General features: G+C 40.0%; 1 protein-coding gene across 2 annotated transcripts; it reads left to right on the top strand.

Annotated features, from left to right (window-relative positions):
• Window positions 1-136: 136 nt before the first annotated feature.
• On the top strand, window positions 137-23172 carry Rlim (ring finger protein, LIM domain interacting). 2 transcript variants are annotated; one of them, XM_050127330.1, is made up of 7 exons: window positions 137-376; window positions 2176-2238; window positions 2597-2705; window positions 4879-4990; window positions 14098-14287; window positions 15091-15177; window positions 16367-23172. In XM_050127330.1, the coding sequence occupies exons 5-7, from the start codon at window positions 14122-14124 to the stop codon at window positions 17920-17922; spliced, it is 1809 nt and encodes a 602-aa protein (XP_049983287.1). In that variant the 5' UTR covers window positions 137-376; window positions 2176-2238; window positions 2597-2705; window positions 4879-4990; window positions 14098-14121; the 3' UTR covers window positions 17923-23172. The 2 variants fall into 2 exon arrangements, with proteins under 2 accessions (XP_049983287.1, XP_049983286.1); XM_050127329.1 differs by lacking the exons at window positions 2597-2705; window positions 4879-4990 and having other exon boundaries at window positions 138-376.
• The last annotated feature ends 2200 nt before the right edge of the window (window positions 23173-25372 follow it).

The following is a 25372-nucleotide window of genomic DNA, read 5'->3' as shown; positions in this document are numbered from 1 at the left end:
TCCCCCGACCCGCCGCCCGCCTCGTCGTAGTCTACCGGTCCCCGCCTCTGCCCACTAAGGCTTTTCGAGGAATCAACTGGGATTGGCTGGCTAGCAGTCTGGGACTGGGCCTGTGAAGCTGGGACGCGACATCATCACTTCCTGTTGTGGGCAGTCGTTTCCTGTCACAGCTAGGTAACAATGGGGAAGATAATGGCTGCTTGAGCTACGTCTCCGATCGGGCGCTGGGAGGCTAGAGGCGGGTCTCCCTCAGGCCATCGGAGGCGGGCTTGAGAGCGGGCGGCGACGACGCGGCGACGCTCCTGAGACTGGCAGTGGCAGCGGCGGCGGCGACCGCGACGGAGCTCAGCGAGTCGGCTCCTGGCCGGACCACCGCGTAAGTGAAGTCATGGGGTACCCCGAGAAACGGGCTGTCGGGCTGGAACGAGACAGCAGCGCAGCGGCTCTTCAAAATGGCCCGAGTGGTCGGCTGCGGCCGAGACACCCCGCGCGGCCCCCGGCCCCGGGCTCCTGGCTCCGGGGGGCTCCGTGGCGTAGTCGCCGCTGCCATTTTAGCTGGGTGGCGGGTGGCGGCCGGCTCGTGGAAGGAGGGGAAGGAGGTGGGGAGGACTTCCTCCCGGGGCCCTGGACTCGCGGCCCGGCCCGCTCTCCCAAGCTGGCAACGCCGGCCGGAGAATCCATCCTGGACTTTGGGCCTCGGGCGTGAGAAGCTAAGCGTCTCCCGTCCTTCTCTTTCCTCGAGTCCCCCCCCCCACACACACACACGCACACACTTCGTCTCCCTGCGTTGCGGATTGGGCTAGGGTTTGGGGAAGTGGGGTGGAGGGGCTCGAAGTCAGATGTTAGGAACTCTTGGGCCTTCAGATTTTTCTGGGATTCGCAAAGCCCCATTTTGAACCTTTCTGTAAGGCATTAGCAATTAGTTGTCCTCTGGGGCTACGCTGACAGTCTTCCCTGAGGATCGGGGACAAATGTGATTTGCTTCCTTGCTCCTTTAGCCCTGCTGTATCCTTGGCTAGATTATTACTAGGATTTCCCCCCGCGTCTAGAAAGAAAAAAAAAAAAACGGAGGGAAAAGACGTTGCGGGTTGTTTTCCCTGGGTAAGTGTGGGAACTGAGCCAAATTATTTTCAAGTTAATATCCGTGTGATCTGCCAGCAGTCATACCCCTCCCCCACTCAGAAAAACCCCTAAGGGTCTCGGCTTCTGCGGGCGGTACCTGCCACGTACGCCATAGCTTAGTAACTAGTATTAACCGGTTGGGCTTCTGCTTCCTGAATGCTCAGTCCCTTTTCCCCTTATGCTGATTAATTTCAAGATGGAGGAGACAGCCACGTTCTTTCCCTGGACAGTTTCACCATACTTATTCCACAGGTTAGTCGAGCAGTCTGAGGCCTAGAAGCCTAGTTATTAAGGTCATTTTTTTTCTTTTGGGGTCAAAAGGATTTATATCAGATTTTCACGCACCACTGGCGGGCTTCACGATATTTTTTTTTTTTGCTAGAAATCAGTTGCTTACATTTCTTGAATCATAATTAACCACAGTGCGTTTAGATGCTTGAAGACCAAAAATAACAAATGTAGTGCTAATCATTTCTTTGATTCTTCATAATTACAAAGTTACTCATCTTCCCATTAGATCAGAGTCGTCTGCAGAGGCAGGCACAATTACAGGTCGGCCTTTTCCTCAAATCAGTTTCTGAAATACAGGTTAACTATGTAGAAAGACGAACCCCAGCAACCCTTTAGAGGGCTATTTTTCGGCAGTTCCTCTTACTGAAAAAGGTCGCTAACATTCTTTAGCTTAAGATGTCCGGATGGTTTTATTTTTTATAGTTTCTGCCTTAGGCTGGTGTAGTGTACCAAAGAAGTCCTTGAAAGTAACTTTTAGAATCTGAAAATAATGACTAGTCTGATAAGGAAAGGCCTGTTTTAAAGAAGCTAATAGTAAAAGGTTGGTTGCCTCTTGGCCTTTAAAGGAAATGTTTTATCTAATTCTTGCTTCCCTCTGACCTCCTTGGTTCCCCAAATATCCTAATACTAACATTGAATTAATTTGGATTATGATGCATGTAACCAAAATACATATGATATGTGTTTTTTGAGAATTTGTTTTATTAAAAAAGAAAATGTGGATCTTCTAACAGGAAGACTAATGAATTCTTTTTCTTCTAGAGCGGAGTGAAGAAAACTGAAAATCCAGCTTATTGGATTTCAGTACTATGTCATAACAGACAGGTAATTTTTTTGTTTCATCTCCTGATGATGTATACATAGAATGTATTTGCAAATATATGTTGTGCTCTATAGTCCCTGTGGTTGAATGGGTTCTTCACGATGAGGGTGGGTGCTTTTTTACTGTGAATTCAAAGGGTACCTGAAAATCACCTATGCTTTAGGTTTGGGTTTTATTGAGTAATCTAAAATTAGCCAAATTTTTATAGCACTAAAAGAAAAAAAATTAAGCTGCTTTAAGATATTGTTGGAAATACCTGGGTATAAGAACATGCTTTTAAATGTTTGGTGAGTAGCTAAATGAAATCTCAATAGAATGTGAGTTATTTTATCTGCCATTTTATTTTTCTCCCCCTTCAAGATTCAAGAAGCCATATGATATACATACTCTAGTTGGAATTAATTCTGTCACTATTATCAACATTGTAAGATAACCTCATAATTGCTTACACTAAGCAGGACACTTCAAAGTAAGTAGAACATTATTAATAAGTATTCCTAGGAAATAGGTGCAAACTCTGCTGGATAGTAACTGGGCTACAGTTATAACAAACTTCTCTTGAAGGAGTGTGTGCTAGGATCTGGCTTTGGCATGTCTTATTTCATAATCCTCAGTCAGGCCTTCGTGAGGATATTCTAGTTTAAAGAGGAAACAAACTACTCTGAGAAAGTTGAGTGATTTGTTAAAAATTAGTGTGTGTGGAGCCTTCATTTTATCTCAGGTCTGTCCAACATCAAGTCACCAAACTTTTAATATCTATTTGCTATCCAGTTACATCAGAAAGCTAGTGGAAGTTAAAAGTGGTAATCTAACTTATTCTGCATCCAAAACTTGTCATTAGCTCGTAAAAATAGTTTGCCTCAGTGAAACAGGCGAGAGTTGTCCAGAATCTACACATTATTTGAGTGGTTTGTTATAGTTTCTGTTTCAACTTTTCTGGTCTTGGTGTAAGTTGATAGAGATCCTTTATAAAATCAGTGTGTGTCACAGTGACCCACATCTGGAATGCTAGCATTGGCAGGGGCAGACATAGGGTCACTACAATTTGAGACCCGCATGGTCTAAACAGTGAGTTCTAGACCTACCAGTTCTATATAGGGAGAGACCTTGTCTCAAAAAAATTATAATCTATACTCTTTTTAAAGAAATAGCTCAATGAAGTCTTTAGAAATGTTAGCCACTATCTTTCAGTAAACATTGTAGTAAGGCTTCCAGTAAGAGCAAGTCAAGTGGACCATTTGCACTTATAGAATTGTGTTACATGTACTTTTTCCAGAATCCTATAGGACAGGGAAATAGAATACCTCAGTGACTAGCATCCTGTTCCTTTGATTTACCATTGAGTGGGTAGCAAATAAGAATCAAAACCAGACCAATGAGGTGCAGCATTTTTGGGTTAGTGCCAGGATGAGGACATTTTCTTTTGTGAGTGTAGTTCTTTAACATTTTTGGATAATAGAGATTTCTAAATCCTCAGGTCCCGCTTTATATAGGAATCTGAAGTTTTGATAAGTAAGGTTAAGATAGTAATAGTTCCCTGTCTGTTTTTTCCTTCATTATTTTTTCTCAGCTTTGAATAGGGATATAAAGCCACTTATCCTACCCCTCTAATTAACTGAGGTTTTTTCAAAGATAGATTCCTCAATTATGGATATGTTTTTGAACATAGAGTTTCCCACCAGAACTTTTGCTCTAAATTTTATTATAATGTTTTAAGATTTTAATTTCATTAATCATAACAGCACCAGTATGTACTGGACAAATATCTGTCGTAGACAGCAACACATTGTGTTTGTGTTTAGGTTAAAGGTGCAGATTATACTGTCCTTGCAACCTGTGACAGTCTAAAGGAATTTGATGAGAATGATTCTTTCTGGGTGGAGAGAAATACTTGTGTTTAATGATAGCCTAAGTACAGGTATAAAAGGTTCTTAGTGTATGGGTCAGACCAGGGTTAAAGGGCTGCCCTTAATGATTTCTGGGTAGGAACACTGGTTCAGGAAGGATTTAGTTGTCATCATGTTTCATCTTAAAGTTGTTTTCCTCAACTAAAATTAAGTGATTGATATAGGTGATATGCCAGTGTTTTTTGGTTGTGTTTTATTTTTGATTTTTTTTGAGGCAAGATCTAGAAGTCCAAGTTGTCCTGGAGCTAATTATATAACAACCTCATGAAACTCCTCCTGTCTAATCCTCTAGGTGTTTTAGGGAAAATATTTTTTATTTTATGTATTTATTTATTTGGTTTTTTGAGACAGGGTTTCTCTGTAGCTTTGGAGCCTGTCCTGGAACTAGTTCTTATAGACCAGGCTGGCCTCAAACTCACAGAGATCCACCTGCCTCTGCCTCCAAGTGCTGGGATTAAAGGTGTGTGCCACCACTGCCCGGCTATATTTTTTATTTTAAAAGAAGCAATTCAAAATTGAGTTTATAGAGAACAAATTCTGATATAATGAGGTAGAGTAATAAAAGAACATGGAATGGTGGTTGAAGATTAAATTCATTGTCTGAATTACTTGAGTGGGATGAAATGTCATCATATTGGCTTCCCACTAACTTGATCCTATAAATTGATAGCATAGCAGAGTTTTCTGTCGTTTACTTTATAGTTCTTAATATTCTTTCGATTGAATTGTTTTTAGAGACTTGTAGTCGGAATTGTGAACTGCAAGTCAGTACTCTTCCTGCGAAGAGGTTAGACATAAGGGACATTCCTGAATCTGTTCTGGATTTTTCATCTGCCCTCTACAAGAGGTAAAGATAGGAAATTATAAGCAAAGCTAAGTGTTGGTTACTATCTGGGTCATCTGTAAGCTCATTGCTCTGCTGTCTCCATAGTTCTGAATACACTGTATATTCTACTAGTCTACTTCTGGAAACATTTCAACGAATCATATAGTTGGTAAGCAGTATCTTCCCATAAATAAATGCAATAAAACAACCCTGTCCTGTTTCTTTTTAAATTAGATTATTTTATTTGTATGAGTACTTTATCTGTAGTATGTATGTATGTATGTAGTGTGTGTGCCTGTTGCCCATTTAGGCCAGGAGAGGATGTTCAATTCCCTGGAACCAAAGTTACTGATGGTAATGAGCTTCCACATAGTGCTGGGAATTAAATCAGGTCTTCTGCAAGAGTAGCAAGTACTCTACATCATATAGCCATCTCTCTATCCCTCTGTCCTTGTCTTTTTGTTGTTGTTTTTGAGACAGGGTCTCACTGTGTAGCCCTGTCTAGCCTGGAACTTGAGAGTTCTGCCTGCTACCTCTTGAGTGCTGGAATTAAAGGTATGTTTCACCATGCCCAGTGCCCTGTTGGTTTTTTTTTTTTGTTTGTTTGTTGTTTTTTGTTTTTGTAAATGCTTTATATTTTTGAAAGTGAGAGATGACAGAACAACACAGCTAAACGTCCATCCATTTATCTATTATAAATTTAATGAACTTTAAACTGTTTAAATTCTACAAAGAAAAACTCTTTTTTTTTTTTCCCGAGGCAGGGTTTCTCTGTGGTTTTGGAGCCTGTCCTGGAACTAGCTCTTGTAGACCAGGCTTGTCTCGAACTCACAGAGATCCGCCTGCCTCTGCCTCCCAAGTGCTGGGATTAAAGGCGTGCACCACCACCGCCCAAAGGAAAACACTTTTGGTATCTACATACGGTCCTTTTTATCCTGACTTCAAATCTAGTAGATCACTTGATTTCATTTTCTATATTATTTTTGGTGGAACTGGAATTTGTACCTGGAGTCTTATACATTCCAAGCAAGTGCTTTTTATTTTGTGATTTGAGATCACATCTCATAAAATTGCCTAGGCTACCCTGGAACTAACTGTAGCACAGATAGGCCTTGAACTTGTGATCCTCCTACCTTAGTCTTTCTATTGGCTAGGATTACAGCCTATCTCATGCTTTAGCCTTTTGCTTTTTTTTTTTTTTTTGAGACAAGGGTTGTCTGTATAATAGAGCCCTGTCTGTCCTGGCATTTCATTTATAGACCAGGCTGTCTTTAACTGACAGAGATATTCCTGCCTTTGTCTCCGATTGCTGAGATTATAGGTTTACACCACCATTTTCCAGCTGGTTTAAACTATTTTGAGACAGTTTCACTATATAACTCTGGCTGTCCACAAACTCAAAGATCTGCCTGCCCTGAGTGCTGGGATTAAGGTGTCCATCACCATATTTGACTATGGTTGAACAAATAGGTTTTTTTTGGTGTTAGTATTATTGAATTAATACTTTGTTGACAAAAATAAAGCTGACAAAATGACTAGGATACAAACTGAAGTATATGGCTCAGTGGTAGAGTGTTTGCCTAATATGCACAGTTCATTCCTAGCACTGTTGAAGAAAATTACAGAACCAGCATGGTGACATGGGACTAGGCTACATAGGGAGCCCATGCCCCTCCAAAAGCAGTTCAGAAAATAGAAAATTTGGCTATTTGTGCCAATGCAAGGTGTTTTGCAGGCCAAGAGTTATTACCATTTAAAAACTGTTTTGTTAATGGGCTTTATGACGTGGGCCTGCAATCCCAGCTACTTTGGAGGCTAAGGTGGGAAGTTAATAGCGAAAATGTCTCCAAGAGTGATGAGGATATAGTTCAGTGTGTGTTTGTCTTGCATGTGTTCAATCCTCAGCACGGCAAAAAAGTTTTTTTTCATGTTCAAAAGTGTTTATACAAGGACTGGTATAAAAAGCCCATGGGACTCAGTGGCCAAGCCTATTGGAATTTAAAGGATGTATTTTAAAGCACACAATCCAGGATATACTGGGAGTAGTCATTTAGTGAAAAATTGATTGACTTTGGAATCAGTAGACCTGCATTTAATTGCTGACCATTTATTGTCCACGGGGCTTTGACAATTTACTCCTTCCGTTATCAGGATTCATACTTGTGAAACTGAGGTTTCCTACTTTATGGGATTGTTGTCAGGATCAAGTGTAGAACTGTTAAAAAGATCTTTAGATATAGATATAGTTTTATAACCATGGTAGAGAGCTAAGTGTTTTAAGAAGAACTGGATTTTTCTCTACAGTAGGCCTGTATTGGTACTCTTTTGGGGTGGGGGGGTGTTGAAACAGAGTTTCTCTGTGTAGTCCTCACTGTCCTGAACTTGCTATGTAGACCAGGCTGGCCTCAAACTCAGAGATCTGCCTGTCTCTGCCTCCTGAGTACTGAGATTAAAGGTGTACTACCACTGCTCGGTTTATTGGTAATCAATTGTTTGAGGAAATTGTTTGAAAATGTCTGAAGCTAATCATAAGTACAAGTATATTATCTGTGTCATAAATATTAAACCTTGAGAATGAGGTGGTAAATTAAAGATCTTCTCTGATGATGTGGAAGGAGTGCAGGATGGCCTTTTTGTCCCCTCTACTCATCTTAGGAAATTGGGGCTTCATATACATACTAGGCAAGCACTCTGTCCTTGAGCAATATGCCCCAGCCCTTTTTCTCCGTTACTAGTTCAACTGGACATGATCATAATTCCTTTTATCATATATGTCTGAAAACATTTTTTAAGCATTTCTTCCTGATATTTCATACTAAGGTAGAGAAAAGTTTGTATTTGGATCAGAGTTCCCTAACAATACACCTTCACCTTTAAAATCTTCTTTCACTCATCAAACAGTAGAACTTGTGAGTTACGCTTATTACCGTTCTTCATCTTGGACCACCACTCCTGCCTTAAAATGAGGCCAGGTTCATTGAGTACTTGAGAGTAAGATTGCTTTACCAGCCATTGAGATCACTGCTTGCATTCAGAATTTCCTTTTCTTTCAAATTGTAAGCAGTCACCTCAGGCTCTGGGACCTTCTTGCAGTCATAAACCCCCATGTGACTGCCCCTGCAGGATGGATTTGCCTTCCCAGTGCCTAAATCTCTTCACTTACTCTACTCTTAACCAATGCACACTTTAAAGCCAAAAGGATTGAGAGTTGGGGCAGTAGTAGGGACTGAATCAAATCAGATATTTTTCTCCCTGTCCCCAAAATAACTGCAAAGAACAGGCTTTCTTTGATGGAAGTCTCTACTTTAGCAAACACTGTGTTCTTTTTAGCAAGGCATTCCTAGTGTGCTTGCAGTTTTGGAGTAAAAGTATGTTGCAGAAATATGTGGAGAGATAACCCAAATATGTTTTGATAAGTGTAGGGAACTGTAGAACAGCCTGTCATTATGGAAGTAAAAGGAGTTTGGAGCTGCTCTTTTTGGTCTGTTTCGAGGCAGGGTCTCATTACTCCCATAGGCCTTGCCAAGAAAGTGGTAGAATTTTGCATCATTGGAATATATAGCTCAATATGACACTAGCCCCAGAACAGGGGGAGACATAACCTGCCCTTAATGTCATTTTATTTCAGAGGGTCTTTTGAATTCAGTCTGTTCTAACTTCTGTTTAACGGCCACATGATACGACTACACATTCAGGCGGTTTACTTTAGCTGCTAATTACATCTCCGTTTTGGGGCAGTTTTGTTAAACTGTTATTTTTGTCAACTCTTGGCTCTATTTTGACACCATGGTTGTATTCTCTTCAGTGTTACACCTTTCTATTGGAAGGCATCTTTCTATTCCCTCTTCCTCCTTTTCTTTTTTCTTTAAAAGTAGAGTCTCAGTGCTACCCTGAAACTCACTATCCATAGACCAGACTGGCCTTGAATTCACAAAGATCCATTTGCTTCTGTCACTGCTTCCTTGTTGCTGGGATTCCATTTTTTGTTGTACTTTATTTTGACTTATTGCCTTTGATATTTGACATTTATCATTTTTTTTTTTTTTGGTTTTTCGAGACAGGGTTTCTCTGTGGCTTTGGAGCCTGTCCTGGAACTAGCTCTGTAGACCAGGCTGGTCTCGAACTCACAGAGATCCTCCTGCCTCTGCCTCCTGAGTGCTGGGATTAAAGGCGTGCACCACCACCGCCCAGCAACATTTATCATTTTTATTTTAGCCCATAATCCTTATTGTTCACTGAGAGTTTATCGTACACACCTGTGCCACCCTGGCTGGCCTATGTAAACCAGGCTGGCCTCAAACTCAGAGATCCATGCATGTGCCTCTGCCTCTTAGGTATGGATTCCAGGTGTGTACCAACACGCTGAACTCAGATACTGGTTTTTATATCTTCCCCATTTTTTCCAAAGGTTTCTGCTTCTTTCAGGTTTAATCTCCTTGGTGCTATTCTTAACACGGTGGCACACTGTTCTTTCATTGGCATGTGAGTTTTACCTTAGGTTTATGTCCTTCAAATGTCAGAACTTACCAGATGTTTTTGCTTTCTTTGGAAGATTTATACTTTCAAAAACTATTCAACCGGCAGTTATTTTGGGGATTGTTTACTGATTTTTCACAAGTAGATTTTGTCCTAACTTGTTAGTGTCCAGAACATTGACTACTTTAAGAATGTTATTAAACATTGATGGTGGTTTCTTTTGGAAATTATTTATGGCTTGAGGGTCTTGTTTTCTTTCCCTTTGTGCTTTTCTGTGTTTTAAAAAAAGTAGTCACTGCTACCATTACCAATACCAACTTGTAGGTAACTTGTAGGGAAAATGGTAGCTTGTGTTGTTTTTTTACATTTGTTCATACTTGGCCCATGTGACTTTCATAACTGTTCACTCTTTGACTTTTAGTCTTCCTGTAGGTATCAAAGTTATCAAAACACTTGCCAGAAATTTCAATAGGAAAAAAAAAGAACCTTAGTAATAAGAGTAGGAAACTGAAACTATTATGGCCTTACCCTCTTTTTCCTTGCCATGCTCATCTTATTGACTTTAGCAAAAAATAAGAGTAGTTTTAAGAGCAGTAGTCTAATCTGGGTATAATGGTGCGCCCACTTGGGGAGGCAGAGGCAGGCGGAGGAGGCTGAGTTCAAGGCCCGCCTGGTCTAGCTAATTCCAGGACAGCCAGGGTTATTACCTAGAGAAACCCTGTCTCCAAAACAGAATGGAGATGTGGGTGCGGCTATGTTTAAGCTATAGTTAAGTAAGTGGGCAAAAGTTGACAGGAGCAGGTCTCTTCGTGCTTTTTTCAAAATCTGGAATAGGATTTGGCTTTTGGATTTTGTTCCTTTGGACTGACTTATGAAGATTCTGGTACACTGTTGCATTTGTCGGGAGGGATAAATTATAGATTTCAATTTTCATACTGTTTTTGTTGGTTTGGGCTACTATAATAGAATGCCCTAAACTGCATATTCTATAGACAACAGAAGTCTTAAGAGAGTTCAGGAGGCAAAAGAATTAAGTCAGACTCAAGGCCTGGGCAGCTTGGTGTCTGGTAAGGGTTGACTTCATGACTCTCACTGTATTCTTATTGATATTGATGAAAAAGTCAAGGTATTCTTTAAGGGTTTCTTAGAAGGGTGTGCTAATTATTGCTTCCTAATGCTATAACCTTGAGGGTTAGGATTTCAGCCTGTGAACCATAGGTGAAAGAGAGAAGCCCAAATTCCATTTGTTTTGTTGTTGTTGTTTGATTTTGTTTTTTGTTCTTATTTTTTAAATGAGATCTTACTATATTTCCTAAGCTAGCTAGAAATTCAAAACCCTTTGTTCTCAGAGTCAGGCATGGTAGCACACACAGTTGTTTCCACAGTGCTTGGATCATGGAGTCAGAAAGATGGAGTTTGAAGCCAGCCTATGCCACATGTAACCCTGTGTAAAAAATTCCAAAACATTCTTTGGCCTCAGTCTCCTGAGTATCTGGATTGAAAGCTTGTACCACCATGACTGGCCTAGTGAAGGTTTTGAAGTATAAATTTCACCATGTAATAATAATACTTGAGCACATTATCACCTAATACAAGTTCACCTAGAGAAAAATGGCATTTCTTTTAGGAAGCAATTATTTTTTTTTCAGAAGTTTAAAAGTTAGTGTGCCTTACTGACAATTCACAAATGTTTGTTCACTGTGGGTAGCTTGAAATGAGATTTTTGCACATCTTCATTTGTGTGTCATTTGTGGATTTGGGGGCAGGGGTTGTGCCTGTTTCGTCTTTGAAAATGCCATTTCACTTGCATTTACCAGTCCACAGGCTTGGTTTTAATTTGCATATTCTGCTCTTAGAGATTCAGTTCCCAAGTGTACCTTTTAGTGTATTATTATATAGGATGGCTATTTCCCCTTGAAGGGTAGATAAAAGGTCCTCAGCTATATACACTGTATGAATTTTTATTTTTTATGTATATAGGTGGTTTTGCCTGCATGCATGTATTATGTGTACCAAGTGATTAGTACCTGCAGGGCCAAGAAAAGAGTGTCAGATACCCATAGAGATGGAGCTCCAGATGGTTGTGAACGGTCATGTTGGTGCTCAGAATCAAATCTAAGTCCTCTGCTAAAGCAGCAAATGCTCTTAACAGCTGAGCTGTTGCCCTAGCCCTAGTGCGAAGTTTAAGCTGAGGAAGTTCATTTTGCACTTTTGGAACTGTAGTTGGAACTCAGAGATTATAATATATATAATGATATAATTATATAATGATATAATTATCATATCTTTGATAGCCTGTGATGCCAATATTCCCTACTATTGCAGTGATTTTAAGTTCAGCATTGATTGTCTTGTTATTCACTAAGGCACATTCTCTGCAAACTTAATTCCTCAAGCCATTTATTGTTTGAAGGTAGTATTTGAGGTTCTCGTTAAGAAAAAAATTGATCTTTTACCCACGTCCTACAAATCACAATAAAATCTAACCATTGTTAAGCCATTAAAATGCTGCATGGAAAGACTATTAGGCCTGTGGCTCATATGAAACAGGCTTGCCATGAGTTTAAGGCTTAGGCTGCAAGACCCTATCTTTAAAACAAAGTGGGAAATTTATGATAGCACTCAGGCAGACGCAGACAGATCTCTTGAGTTTGAGGCCACATTGGTCTACAAAGTGAGTTCTAGGCCTGCCAAGGCTACGTAGTGAGACCCTGTCTCAACAACAACAAAAAAAGATTTTTGACAAAAAAAATTTTCATTCAACTAAAAATGATTAAATCCACAAGAATGAGGTTTACATTGACACTATTGGTTCAGTAGTATGATGGGTTCTAATATTTTCTTCAAAGTACTTTTTGAAGAAAATAAAATGGGTACCCAAAAACTTTATAAACATCTTGCATTTTTATCTAACTTTGAAAATACTTCTACCAGGTTTTTTCCTACGCCACATATATTTTTATTATTTCATTTATAAATCATCTTGGCAGGGCTGCTTTAAGTTATGCTAAATTACTGGGCTATGTTCTCATTTGTTGTTTCATGTAGACTGTTCTTGGGACTAGTTGTCCAGCTACTTTATACTTGAATAATCAACACTTGCCTAGGAAAGGAACACTTGAATGCTGTCAGTTGTATTTGTTAACCCATCACTAGCCATTCCATTCCTTGTATGGTTAGTGACAGCATGTCCAGTCCCTTCAACGTTATATAGGACTATAATTAACCAAAAGGCTAATACTAACGAGTTCATTTCCTTTGTATACATTTCTGCCCTTAAACAGGATTACCATTGATAAAAGCTTTTTTTTTTGCTCAGGAGAAAATAAGCCATTTGGAAACTTGGTTTAAATCCTCATTTTCAAATTTTTTATTGAAACTTTTTCATACAATATATTACCCATGGTTTTTCCTCCCCCAACTCCTCCTAGATCTCCACTCACCCAACTCTACCCGCCTTAGAAAACAAACAGCAAGCAAAACCCTCCCCCAAAGTCCCTTACTTGACACCTAGCCTCTGGTTATATGGATTGTAACATGTCTGTGGATGGCTTAAAAGATAATAATATGTGACTATGAGAGAAAGCACTATTTTTCTTGGAGTCTGGGTTTACCTCAGGATGAATTTTTCTAGATCCATCCATTGACCTGTAAATTCCATAATTTCATTTTTAACAGCTGATTAATATTCCAGTGTGTAAATTTTTATGAAGAAATGTTTTAGATGAAATCCTTCAACTTGAGTTTTCTAATTTGAAGAGCATAGGTTTCTTGTACTGGGAGTATTTTGATACGTATTTTAGTCTAATTTTGTACTACTAAACCCAGGACCTTGCCTGCATTCATAGTATCTGCCTAAGTGTGGCCTTGGTCATCTAATCTGGTGAATATTAGGTATCTTTTGCTGTGCCTTTATGTGCAGTGTTCAAAGAACACTTTTCAGTTGCCACAGTGAGTGTGCTTGTACATTTTTTAAAAGTCGCAGGATGATCCACATGCCATACTTGAAATACTATCCAGTTACAGTTGCTTTGAGGTAACTGAAAGTGCTCAGAGCAGCAGTGCACAGCAGTGGGGAAAACACTTAGAGTGTGTCACAGTTGTCCAGTTCTGCCATTACAACACAAGCGTGGATGAATGCCTGTGCTCCAGGAAGACTATGAATCCTGAAGTGTGTATTCCATAGTTTTCACACATCACAGACATTCTTGTGCGTTGTGCATGTGGCCATGCATGGTGGCACACCTCTGTAAGCAAGTCCAGCACTCAAGAGGCCCAGGCAGGAGAGCCATGTTGGAGTTAACTGGACCACACACAGCTTCCCATGACTCAAATAACTAAAACCCAGGAATTGGAATTATATGCTCATGATGGAGTGCATGCAGGCAAGGTCCTGGGTTTAGTTCCTAGCACTTCAATGTAAAAACCAGTTTTAGGTTACAGAGAAGATAAAAGTAGGCCACATTGCTGAATTTGGCCCAAGCATGTAGTTTGCTGACTTCCCGACCTGGTCTTCCTAGTGCTTTTCCAAGATTTCCTATTATATTTCATTTGTTTTTCTTAAAACTCATTTCTATATATGCATTTTAGATTTCCATGTAAGTAAGATTGTCGAATGCATCATGGCATTCACATTAGAGTTTCTCTTTCAGATAATTCTCCACTTGTTCATCAAGATGGAAAACTCAGATTCTAACGATAAAGGAAATGACCAATCTGCAGCACAGCGCAGAAGTCAGATGGATCGATTGGATCGGGAAGAAGCTTTCTATCAATTTGTAAATAACCTGAGCGAAGAAGACTATAGACTTATGAGAGACAACAATTTGCTGGGCACCCCAGGTAAGCTACATCTAAGGAAAGTTATATATGTAGGTTGCTCCGTTTTTAAGAAATAGCTAGTTGTATAATATGTTTCTTTAACAAAAAATTATCAGTACAAGAGATGCTGAATGGCATTTACTGCCTGTCCTATTTATTGTCCGATTCCATTCTTTAATAATTGGAACAATCATAATATAAAACTTTAGTAAAATGGATTAAATAAAATTGAGCTGAACAATTTAGTTAGCAAGCCATGCATCCAGTTATAAACTAATAGGATTTTAGGCTCTAGGACAGACTTATCTTATTTTGTCATCCTTTATTCTCTGACTGTGTCCCAACTGTAACCCTAGAGTTAGTCGTGGGGAAAATGACAACTACAACTTTGTCCTTAGTCACTCCCTTTCACGCAGATAAGGTCTCATTTGATCCTAGTCAGAACTCAGTCTACGTCTTCCTTCCCATTTCTATTTCCACCAACCTGTGGATGGGTTCCTTAGCAAGACTAGGTGGAGCATTTTGAGCAAACAATACCAGACTTTAGAATTAATCTTAACTGCAGTTCTCAACGGTTTTGCTGTTACCTGGTATGGTTACTGGCAAGTCAGTCATTCAATTTAAAGTGCAGATAACAAAGCCAGAGGTGACCTGGTGGCTGTGCCTGTGATCCCAGCTGCACAACAGGCTGAGGCATGAGGTTGTTGAGTTTGAAGACAGCCTGGGTAAATCCTTCAAAACGAGTCCTGAGCGTGGAAAAAAAGACAGAAACTGACTGTCGATTGATCTCCATTTGTAATTTGACCAATATTGTTAACTTTCAGGCGAAAGCACTGAGGAGGAGTTGCTCAGAAGACTACAGCAAATCAAAGAGGGTCCACCGCCGCAACAAAGCTCAGATGAAAATAGAGGTATATTTTGCTTTGGGAGGTGGAAATTCATAATAGTAAATGTTAGTCAAAGATTATCCAGAAATGCCACAAGTTAATTTAGTGATAAGTAACTGTTCATAAAAAGAGAGGTGGCATTTTCTTAATGTATGAATGAGAAAGTCATGCTGTTTTCTGCAACATCTTTTGGGTTGTTTGTGTTAATTGGACCAAAGTGAGAAGTAGTCTATTTAAATGAGATTTCCTCCCCTTGGTTTTCATTATCCATTGATATTTCCTACTACTTAGTTCCTTGTTTATAAGTATGGCTTCATCAGCAAAAAGGAAACTGCTTTGCCTGCCCTAGTGCCTTCCGACTGGGTGTAATTTTGTTCCACATGGGGGGATTAGCAATGAGTGCAGACACTGGTTGACACAACTGAAGAGGGTTTGCTCTTAGTATCTAGCAGGCAGAAGGCAGCTATACTGCCAGCCATTCTGATGATCTACAAGACACACCACAGTTCCCAGCATTAAGTGGCTCAGAGGGTCAGTGCTGCTGCTAAGTAAAAAAGCTGGCTCTAAGCTCAGGCTGGTGCCTCCCTCTCTGCAGGAAACAGAGATTGACCGTAACCTAGGAGCTGGTGCTGGTACATTAGTCCGTAAACACACTGCCAGGCATGCTGTTACTCCAGGTTCAGGCTATTCATTTCATATGATCTTCATTTTCGTGGTAGTTTAAAATCTTGATATTGACAATTATTCAAGAACTTATAAACCATTAGCCTTGTTTATATGTTTACTATGACTACAAAATTCTTGTATTTTAAAGCAACTTCATATTATCAAAGGCACTTAAGCTAGGCCCCTAGATGAAGTAATAAAGACTGAATTTGGTAGAAATATAATTGGAACGAAAATACAAACACTAGTCCCCAAAACTAGCAATTTAGTCATTTGATTTTGTTTAGACAGTAGACTAGAAAAAACATGTAGCCTTCTCACAGTCTCATAGCTTCTTCTAGACCAGCACTTCTCAACCTTCCTAATACTGTGACTCATGGTGTGGTGACTTTTTTTTGGCTTTTCACTTAGAAATCAGTGTTGTATACAATATAAGATCTATAAATGTAAAATTCATTCAGAATTGCAAACTTCTTTAATGTTATTTATATGATCGTCCTAATTATTGTAGTTCCTTTCTCTCCTCCCCTTTCTTTGTTTTAAACAGGTGGAGACTCTTCAGATGACATGTCCAATGGTGACTCTATAATAGATTGGCTTAACTCTGTCAGACAGACTGGCAATACAACAAGAAGTGGTCAGAGAGGAAATCAGTCCTGGAGGGCAGTGAGCCGGACTAATCCAAATAGTGGTGATTTCAGATTCAGTTTAGAGATAAATGTTAACCGTAATGGAAGCCAAACCTCAGAGAATGAAAATGAACCATCTGCTAGACGTCTTAGTGTAGAAAACATGGACAGCAGCAGCCAAAGACAAATGGAAAATTCAGCATCTGAGACATCATCTGCCAGATCATCTAGGTCAGAACGCAGTTCTGCTGAAGCATTAACAGAAGTGCCATCCACCAGAGGTCAGAGGAGGGCAAGAAGCCGAAGCCCAGAACACCGGAGAACCAGAGCCAGAGCTGAAAGAAGTAGGTCTCCTCTGCACCCAGCAAATGACATTCCACGAAGAAGTCATCATAACATCTCATCTCAGACTTTTGAGCACCCTTTAGTAAACGAGCTTGAAGGAAGTTCTAGAACCCGTCACCATGTGACTTTGAGACAGCAGATAAGTGGGCCCGAGTTGCTAGGTAGAGGTCTTTTTGCAGCTTCTGGGTCGAGAAATTCTGCCGCTCAAGGGGCAAGTTCTTCAGACACGGGTAACAATGGTGAAGGTGCAGGATCTGGTCAAAGACCTCCAACCATCGTTCTTGATCTTCAAGTCAGAAGAGTTCGTCCAGGAGAATACCGGCAGAGAGATAGCATAGCTAGCAGAACTCGGTCAAGGTCTCAGACCCCAAACAACACCGTCACTTACGAAAGTGAACGTGGGGGTTTTAGGCGCACCTTCTCACGTTCTGAACGTGCAGGCGTGAGAACCTATGTGAGTACTATCAGGATTCCAATTCGTAGAATCTTAAATACTGGATTGAGTGAAACTACATCTGTTGCAATTCAAACCATGTTAAGGCAGATAATGACAGGTTTTGGTGAGCTGAGTTACTTTATGTATAGTGACAGTGACTCAGAGCCTGGTATCTCAGTCCCCACTCGAAATACGGAGAGAATAGAGACCCGGAGTGGAAGAGGGAGCTCTGGTGGTAACAGCTCTGGTTCCGGCTCCAGTTCCAATGGTGAAAGTTCAGAAAGTAGCTCAGAGATGTTTGAAGGCAGTAATGAAGGAACCCGAATTCTCGCACCAGGTGCCAGGAGAGAGGGCCGACATAGGGCCCCAGTTATATTTGATGAGAGTGGCACTTTGCCATTCCTTAGTCTGGCTCAGTTTTTCCTCTTAAATGAGGATGATGACGACCAACCTAGAGGACTGACCAAAGAACAGATTGATAACTTGGCAATGAGAAGTTTTGGTGAAAATGATGCATTGAAGACATGTAGTGTTTGCATTACAGAATATACGGAAGGCAACAAACTTCGTAAGCTACCTTGCTCCCATGAGTACCACGTCCACTGCATCGACCGCTGGTTATCGGAGAATTCCACCTGTCCCATTTGTCGCAGGGCCGTCTTATCTTCTGGGAACAGAGAAAGTGTTGTGTAGTGAGAACAGAACTCTCGAAGCTGTGTAGCTGGAATAGTGATGGGCAAACGGAAAGTCACCTGCTTTATGTCCACTTTTTAAGTGGTGCTTAAATATAAAGTCAACCTGAATTGAGTCATTGCTTTCTGAGGGAGTCATGTCTTTTCTCTAGTTTCTCTTTCAGGATAGAAAGAATATTTCAGAAGCGACATTTTAGGACTTCAGTGTTTGATTTCAGTACCAGATAATTGCTAACCTGTTACTGATAATTTACCCATGTACACTTGCCATTTTCCCTTTGTTACCGTAAGGTCTGCCTTAGCAAGGGCTCCTTTATCATCTTGACCTCTTTTTAGGTTTCTCAGGCCATAAGAGGGTCATGAAGAAAATTCCCACTCAAGACTAAGTTCCATTATATGTTTTGTAAGTGATTAATTAAAACTATACCATTCCCAGTTGTTGACACAAAGTCAGTCACATTCTGAATATTGTTTGTTCACCTTCCAGATTAGGTGATGATGGACATATCAGTGTAAATAACACTAAACAGTTAGGATCTTCTACGTGTATTAACTGTCCTAAGCCCATCACTGTGGCACACAATAGAATGAACTTAGAGTTTAATTGAGATATTTATCTTGTGGAAATATTAAAAAGCCTATGCTTGTGTAAGTGAAAAAAATCACATTCATTTGTTTAAAAATGTAAAGCTATTTTGTAGAGGCTCAGTACTTTTCCAATGCACTGTTGTATTAATGCATTCAAAATTGTAAAGTACCATGCTTAGAAATGAGAACTGCTTTTTGTGAGCCAGCATAGTAAAACAAACACACCAAACAAAGTACGAAGCTGCTTTTGTAAGTGTGTAGATGTCAAGAGCAGAACATATCTCTATTTAATGTATTTGAGAACAGCTACTGTGACATGGAAAGGAAAGGACCATGTAGAATCACACTGCACTAAAACCCAATGGAAACCATGAATTTTAACTTGGATTTAGGCAGGAAGTGATAGAGGGTAAGAACACTGCTCTGGAGAATGGAATGTTTTCATGATGACAGTGATATAGACATGAACTGGTTTCCTACAGTGACAGCCACAGCAGCTCGACCCAGTATTCGACTTGAATAAAAGAAGCAGAAGATCAACAAATTTGGCAGAGCTGTCTTTGGTTTAAAAAAAAAAAAAAACCACTACCACCTAGCATAAGTTAAATTGATGTTTTTACAATCTGCTGCTAAGAAACAAAAGGTGGAGGAAAGAGACTTCTAAACCAATTTTAAGGTAGGGATTTCAGTTGGTACAGATGGGTGTGCTTTTGGAAAAGTCTCGGATTTGCTTGTTTTCGAGATTTCATGTAAGGTACTAGTGCACACTTGTCTATATTTCATTGCTGTGTCTAGCAGATCTAACATGCCACATTTAAAAGACATTCATAAATTAAGAGATTATCTTTTATTGAAAGTGAGGCATGTTGGGTTATTTGAAATTCAAATTCTAGTTGTGTTGCCCATATGTGAAGATGAGATGTCCAGCTCACATCTGTGGACATGCACTTTATTGTTCTTTTTTAGTGATAAGACTAGATTGTGATAACCCCAGTACTCTTGCCTGGTTTTTCTTTTGAGACTGATTGGGGTTAAGATTAGCTTAGCTAGTTCCCTGGAGAAAGCTGCCAGGCCAGAAGAGAAGCTGGATTGAACAGGCACATCCCTGGCCTTTCACCAAATGAGCTAACTACCCAGATTACTCCGGGATTCTAGAAACTATTTTACCCAAATCTGCTTACCCTCACTGGTACCACCTTAGCAGTACAGATTATTTCAAAGTTCATTCTTTCATGTTTTCCTCTGGCTTTCAGTCCTACCTAAGTGTCAAGGAAATGAAATTGTAAATATGGTAGTTGTTTACAAAGGATATGTACTGCTCTTGCAAGGAAATAATGTCCAAACAAAGCTTCACTTATTTTTTTTAATATAAGCAGATTTCACTGTTTATGGCGCTTATGTAATACATTTTTATCTTTTTAAAAGAATTGTCCATGTAAAAGTCAGGATTCCTTTATATTTGTGAGCCTCCTTGTCACCTTTCTATGGTTTTCAGATCTGCAGGATAGTCCTGATTAACTAAAAACAAATCCTTTTTCCTCTTGATAAAAATGTTCCATTTTAGTGGTGTTCATTTTCTATATCTCAAAAACAGCTGCAGCACATTCTAAACATGAAGTTACTGTCAACAGGCACCTCCCTTAACTCCCCAATCATATTACTCTTTTGCGAAGTACTGAAGTCAGAGGTAACTTAAGCAGGATGCTAGTTATGAATGCAGATGTTGAAGCTCTTCAGAGACACTGGAAATCTTCCCATTTCTAGACTTCAGTAGAATGCACATGTTTAACGTGCATGTGGACCCTTTCTAATAGGATTCCTATCTCTTGGGTTCTGTAGAATGAATACAAGTATTTTTAGTGGGAGTTGCTTTTTCATTTTACCAAGTCCATGACTATTATATATTACTAGTGTTGCAGACGTTAAGGATAAGGTTGTTCGTATAGGTGTCAGGTGTAAAGAGTGAAAGTCTTTTTACTCACCAGTGTCCAAACACCTATTACAAAAGACTTTACATTTCATTTTGTATCTTTGCACTTTTTCTTTATTACAGAAAGTTTCTGTCTTTAAGGCCTACTTTGAACTTCATGCAGTAATAATGTTGGAGATTCCATTGTTCAAAGCATAGGGGAAAGTGCTAAAGCCTGATTTTCCTTAAAGATTTCAAATGTTTTTTTAATCCACTTACTAGTCTGAAGGTTTGCAGTGTTTTGTTTTTTATTCCATGCAGCTTACAATGTTAAGATTTATTAGTGCTGAAAACCAAGTTGAACAAGTTAAAAAAAAAAAAAGGCAGGCTATTTGCAGTAACACTGAAGAGAGCTGTGTTGGGAAATTGGAACATTTTATCTGAAAAGAATATGTTAGTTGCACCACTATGTTAATGGAGGTGGCATTGGGGAGAGGGAGGAGGCTCACATACTAGTGTTAAAACAGGTGATTGTCCATTTAATAAGGAAATGTGCCAGGAGATACTCAGTCTTTAGGGACATGATTATCAGAATCCATGCAAGATAGGGATAAGGCTTAGTTAGCTCTGTTACCTTAAGCAATTTTTTTTCTCCTGGAAAAACTTTATTTCTGTGCCCAGTATTCTCTGCTTTTGTCAATGTCTTATATCTATGAAGGGTTAACATTTAGCACATTTTGTATTTAACCACCTGCTTCTATGACTTTAAGTCGGTTCTCCAAATACTCGTGAAAAAGGGTTCAATGTTGCAAATGACTATTAAAGGCCATTTCTGTTTGCTAGAATGCAGTAGCACCTTGTAGTTGACCTTGTTTTTTAAACAGATGGAGGAGACTTTTTTTAATTCTTTTGTGAAAGGAAATCATTTGTAATCTGCCTTAGTTGACGTTTTAAAAAATGTTTTTTCTTACCGGCTTCCCTGTCACACTCTTACCAATAGTGTGCAGAACCTGGGAGCCACGCTTGCAGAGCACTTAGGGTCTTAAGACAGTTCTGATTGTTGTTCTCCAAAGTATTCTCTCTGTACCTTTGTAACAGGCGGAGAGCGCACATGTGAGGGTGTCTGCTTTTCCCCTTCAGTACAGTTCAGTATGTTTATGCTCAGTAACAGTGTTGTAATTGAGTTACCTACTAAATGATTCTTTTCAGAAAACTTTTTCAATGTACATTGCTGTATCATGCTTCACTTGGCAAGGTCTAAGGAAGGAGTATTTCTAAGTCACAGTGTAAGCAAATAAAAACAGCTGTGACCTCAATATCTGCCCTTTACTTTTTTTTTTTTTTTTCATTCTGAATTACCGTGTTTTGATGTAGGGTATTGTGCTGTGCACTCTTAGCTGGTCTGGAACACTGGACCAGACTGGCCTCAAATTTATGGCAGTCCTTGTGCCTCTGCCTCTTGGATGTTGGGAATACAGGTACTTGTTACCAAACCTAGCTCAGCACTTTGAAATAAGGATTCCTTTCCCTTCGCTGGAAAGTTTTTAAATACTCTCCAACACTCCAGGAAGTGAGTGGCCTCTCTAAGTCACCATACCTTAGATCTGAAAGCCTACAGCATAGAATAGAATTGCTACTGGGATTTTTTTTTCTAAGTATCAGTTTTATGATTGTTTTTATGTCCATGTAGATGTCTGGATTCAAATCTCAGAGCTATGGTAAGATACTTGGGACTTTTTTGTTTTGGTATTTTGAGAGGGTCTTGTTTTGTAGCCCAGGCTGGCCTGGAATTGGTGATCCTCCTGATTGCTGGGATTACAGGTGTGTCACCCCACCCAGAAGGGATTTGTGTGCTAAAGTCCCACAGCTGCTCTGTGTCATTTGGATGAGCTGCTGTCTAGAGACGCGCAGTGAAAGTGAGCCTGCCATGCCACTGTGCCTTGTTTCTCATCTTGATTGTTTCCAGTTCCAATGTGTAGTCAGGCCAGCTGCCCAGCCTTAACTCTGTTTAGTGCTCTGTTACTAACATTTTTAACAGATTGGTTTTTATATGTTGAAACTGTCCAGCGTTTGCATTTTACCTCTTGATGGCTCCATTTGTTCTTGGTGCTGCTTTTAAAGGTATAGGGCCCTGTGAGTGTCCCAGTGGGAGTAGGTATGCAGTTGGTCTGGTTTGGGACCTATGTCTGTCTTCTGCCAGGAAAAGCTGCTTTGGTACAGATGTTTACTTGAGTGCCTGTAAGGAACTGGGCAGCAATCCTGGAAAGCTCTGAAGCCCATAAGAACCTGAAAGGTTTTGAAAAGGGCAGACCTTAAATCTTTGAACATGAAGCACATGTGTGCATGCTGTGTGAAGACTAAAGTGATGGCCATAGCAGGGCTTCCTGACCCGGGATCCATTTTCAGAAAGCATCAGAGGAGCACAAAGGGAAGTGAATTTACTTGGCTTGCTTTGTCTGGTTTTTCATTTTCTTACCATTTAAATCTGAATGAAACACCCTTCTCCGGTATCTGATCCAACAAACTCCTGGTTGGGAAGCCCTGTATTAATTTTTGAGAATGTAACCTTTTTTGTACAGTGCTTTACACCTGCTAAAATTTAACTTGTTTAATGCAGAACAAGACCTTGAAAGGTCATTCATTAAATCTGGTTTGATTATTAATAGCTATCTTTTAGGAAGAAGCTTTTTCCCTATGTACAATGTCATACTGCAGACTTAAAATATAGACTATCAATAAAATGCATGAAGTGATCATTTGTGCTTTTTCATCTTTGGGGTTTTAAAAGGTGGATGCTAATCAATGTTCCAGTACCTTACTTAGTCCAATCATATAGGCAACTTTTAGAGTCGAGGATTCCACTGCAACTGGTTCATTATTTGGCCAAGGTTTTTTTTTTTTTTTAATCTTGTTGAACGGCTTAATCTTCGATGGAAAGAGGTGATTAACATTTGAAGTAGGTGTGTCTGCTGCCTTGGCTGACTTCCCTTGACCTCAGAGTGGGTATGCATGTGGGCTTGTGGAGTGTCTGTCCTCCGTCCAGTCTAACGTCTCTGAACGTCCTTCATTCAGATGGCTCTTTCTGAGCACATCACTGAGGTGGGTGGACTTTCCCTGTTATACACCTTGAGCTGGCAGTGGCACCTGCAGAGTGCTCCACTGATAATCAAACGCACTTCTCAGTGTAGTTTTGATTCAATAGGCCCTTTGCCTCACTACTTATCTAGGGCTTTTAGTGTGGTGATTCTATTTGTTAGAAACTGTATTGGAGCCCAGGACCTCAATGCATGCTAGGCAAGCGCCCTAGTGCTAAATTTGACTCCCCAGACTTTTGTATTTTTGTTTTAATGTTGAAACTGTTCCCCAGGCTGGCCATGAATTGGTGATTCTCTTGCCTCAGCCTGTAAGTCGCTTTGATTATAGATCTTCATTACCAGGTGTTCAGAACTCATTGTGAGCTACACACGCGCGCGAGCGCGCTTTTCAACAAGACATTTAGTTGTGATGTAATACGGGTCGGCAGACAAGGTATGCCTGCATAGCCATAGGTCAACTTTTAAAACTTGGTGCCATTTGCATCCTCCCCACTTTAATTACTTCTCAATCTAGAACTCTCCTGGGCAATACAGTAGTCACTACCTACTATAGCTGTAGCAGTCAGGCCATCCGATGAGACTTGAGCAGGATTTCAGAGACTTCAGGACCCACTCTTCAAAAACTGCTTAAGATAGAGATGGTTACTTCCTGAGGAAACTGGAAATTTAGATGAGCCCTTGATCACCCCATATCCTTCTCCACTCAAATATGTGAGCTCTCAGCTATGTGTTTGAGTGGAAATAATTATGGCACATCTGTTTAAGGTTTGTTAGTATCTACTTAGGCAGCTCCTACTGAAAAGCCTGATTGCTTACAATGGGAGCTCTTTATCTTGGTGCTTCACATTGAATGAGACATGATCTTCAAGTCCTCTCCTCAATAGCCATTTACTTAGTCCAAACACTGCTTGACCTATTATTTGGAAATGATTTGTTTGCACTTGCCTTTAGACTGTTTTGCTTAAGTGTTAAAAATCTATTGAGATAAAAGTAATTCTTGGAAACAGCCAAGATTCACCAGAAAGGTAGCATGTGAACCAGCTGAATAGGGTTACTTTATTGATGCTCATAAACTTTATTGGTGTTCCCAAAAGCAATTTAAACAAGTATCTTCTAAGCAATGACAACACTCTTCAATGGCCGATGGCAGTTCTAGACAACCGACTTAAAAGGGCATCTGCTTGGATACTGGTAAACTGGCATACTAAAAAGTTGACTGAAATCCTTTGTAAGTATTTCATATTAGAGTTAAGAGGGTCCTTAAAGATTGCTCAATTTGGGCTGCTAGTGGTGTTGAAAGGTATACTGCTTACATATCCTGCACAAGGCTCTGGATTCAATTCTTGGAACCATCAAAATTTGCCCAAATTTCATAGATTAAAATACAGAAAAAAGCCGGGTGTTGGTGGTGTACACCTTTAACCTCAGTAGAAAGACTGGAAACAATGCTGTTCTTATATAGTCAGTTGACCTTAACTAGGACTCTACCATACACTCAAAATTGTGTTAAGGTGTCTGGAGACCATCTTAAATATTCTTTTTTAAAAAAGATTTATTTATTTATTATGTATACAGTGTTCTGCCTGTATGCATACCTGCACCCCAGAAGAGGGCACCAGATCTCATTACAGATGGTTGTGAGCCACCATGTGGTTGCTGGGAATTGAACTCAGGACCTCTGGAAGAACAGTCAGTGTTCTTAACCGCTGAGCCATCTCTCCAGCCCCATGTTAAATATTCTTACTAAGTTTAAAAACAAATAGACAGATAAGGCCTAGCAGTGGTGATGCATGCCTTTGATTCCAGCTGTTGGTGGCAGAGGCGGGCAGATCTCGGAGTTCAAGAGCAGCCTGGTCTAC

The sequence above is a fragment of the Alexandromys fortis genome, unplaced genomic scaffold, assembly GCF_014885135.2.
Source record: "Alexandromys fortis isolate MF-2015 unplaced genomic scaffold, M_Fortis_MF-2015_v1.1 scaffold_266, whole genome shotgun sequence".
Lineage (NCBI taxonomy): Eukaryota > Metazoa > Chordata > Mammalia > Rodentia > Cricetidae > Alexandromys > Alexandromys fortis.
Note: the sequence above shows the minus strand (reverse complement) of the source record. Positions and strands in the feature narration are given on the sequence as shown.

Bases quoted from the DNA above. Each gene is read 5' to 3' on its own strand.
- Rlim (XM_050127330.1), top strand. From the start codon at position 14,122: ATGGAAAACTCAGATTCTAACGATAAAGGAAATGACCAATCTGCAGCA. The intron at 14,288-15,090 runs GTAAGCTACATC...GTTAACTTTCAG, and splicing joins CAATTTGCTGGGCACCCCAG to GCGAAAGCACTGAGGAGGAG. The intron at 15,178-16,366 runs GTATATTTTGCT...TGTTTTAAACAG, and splicing joins AAGCTCAGATGAAAATAGAG to GTGGAGACTCTTCAGATGAC.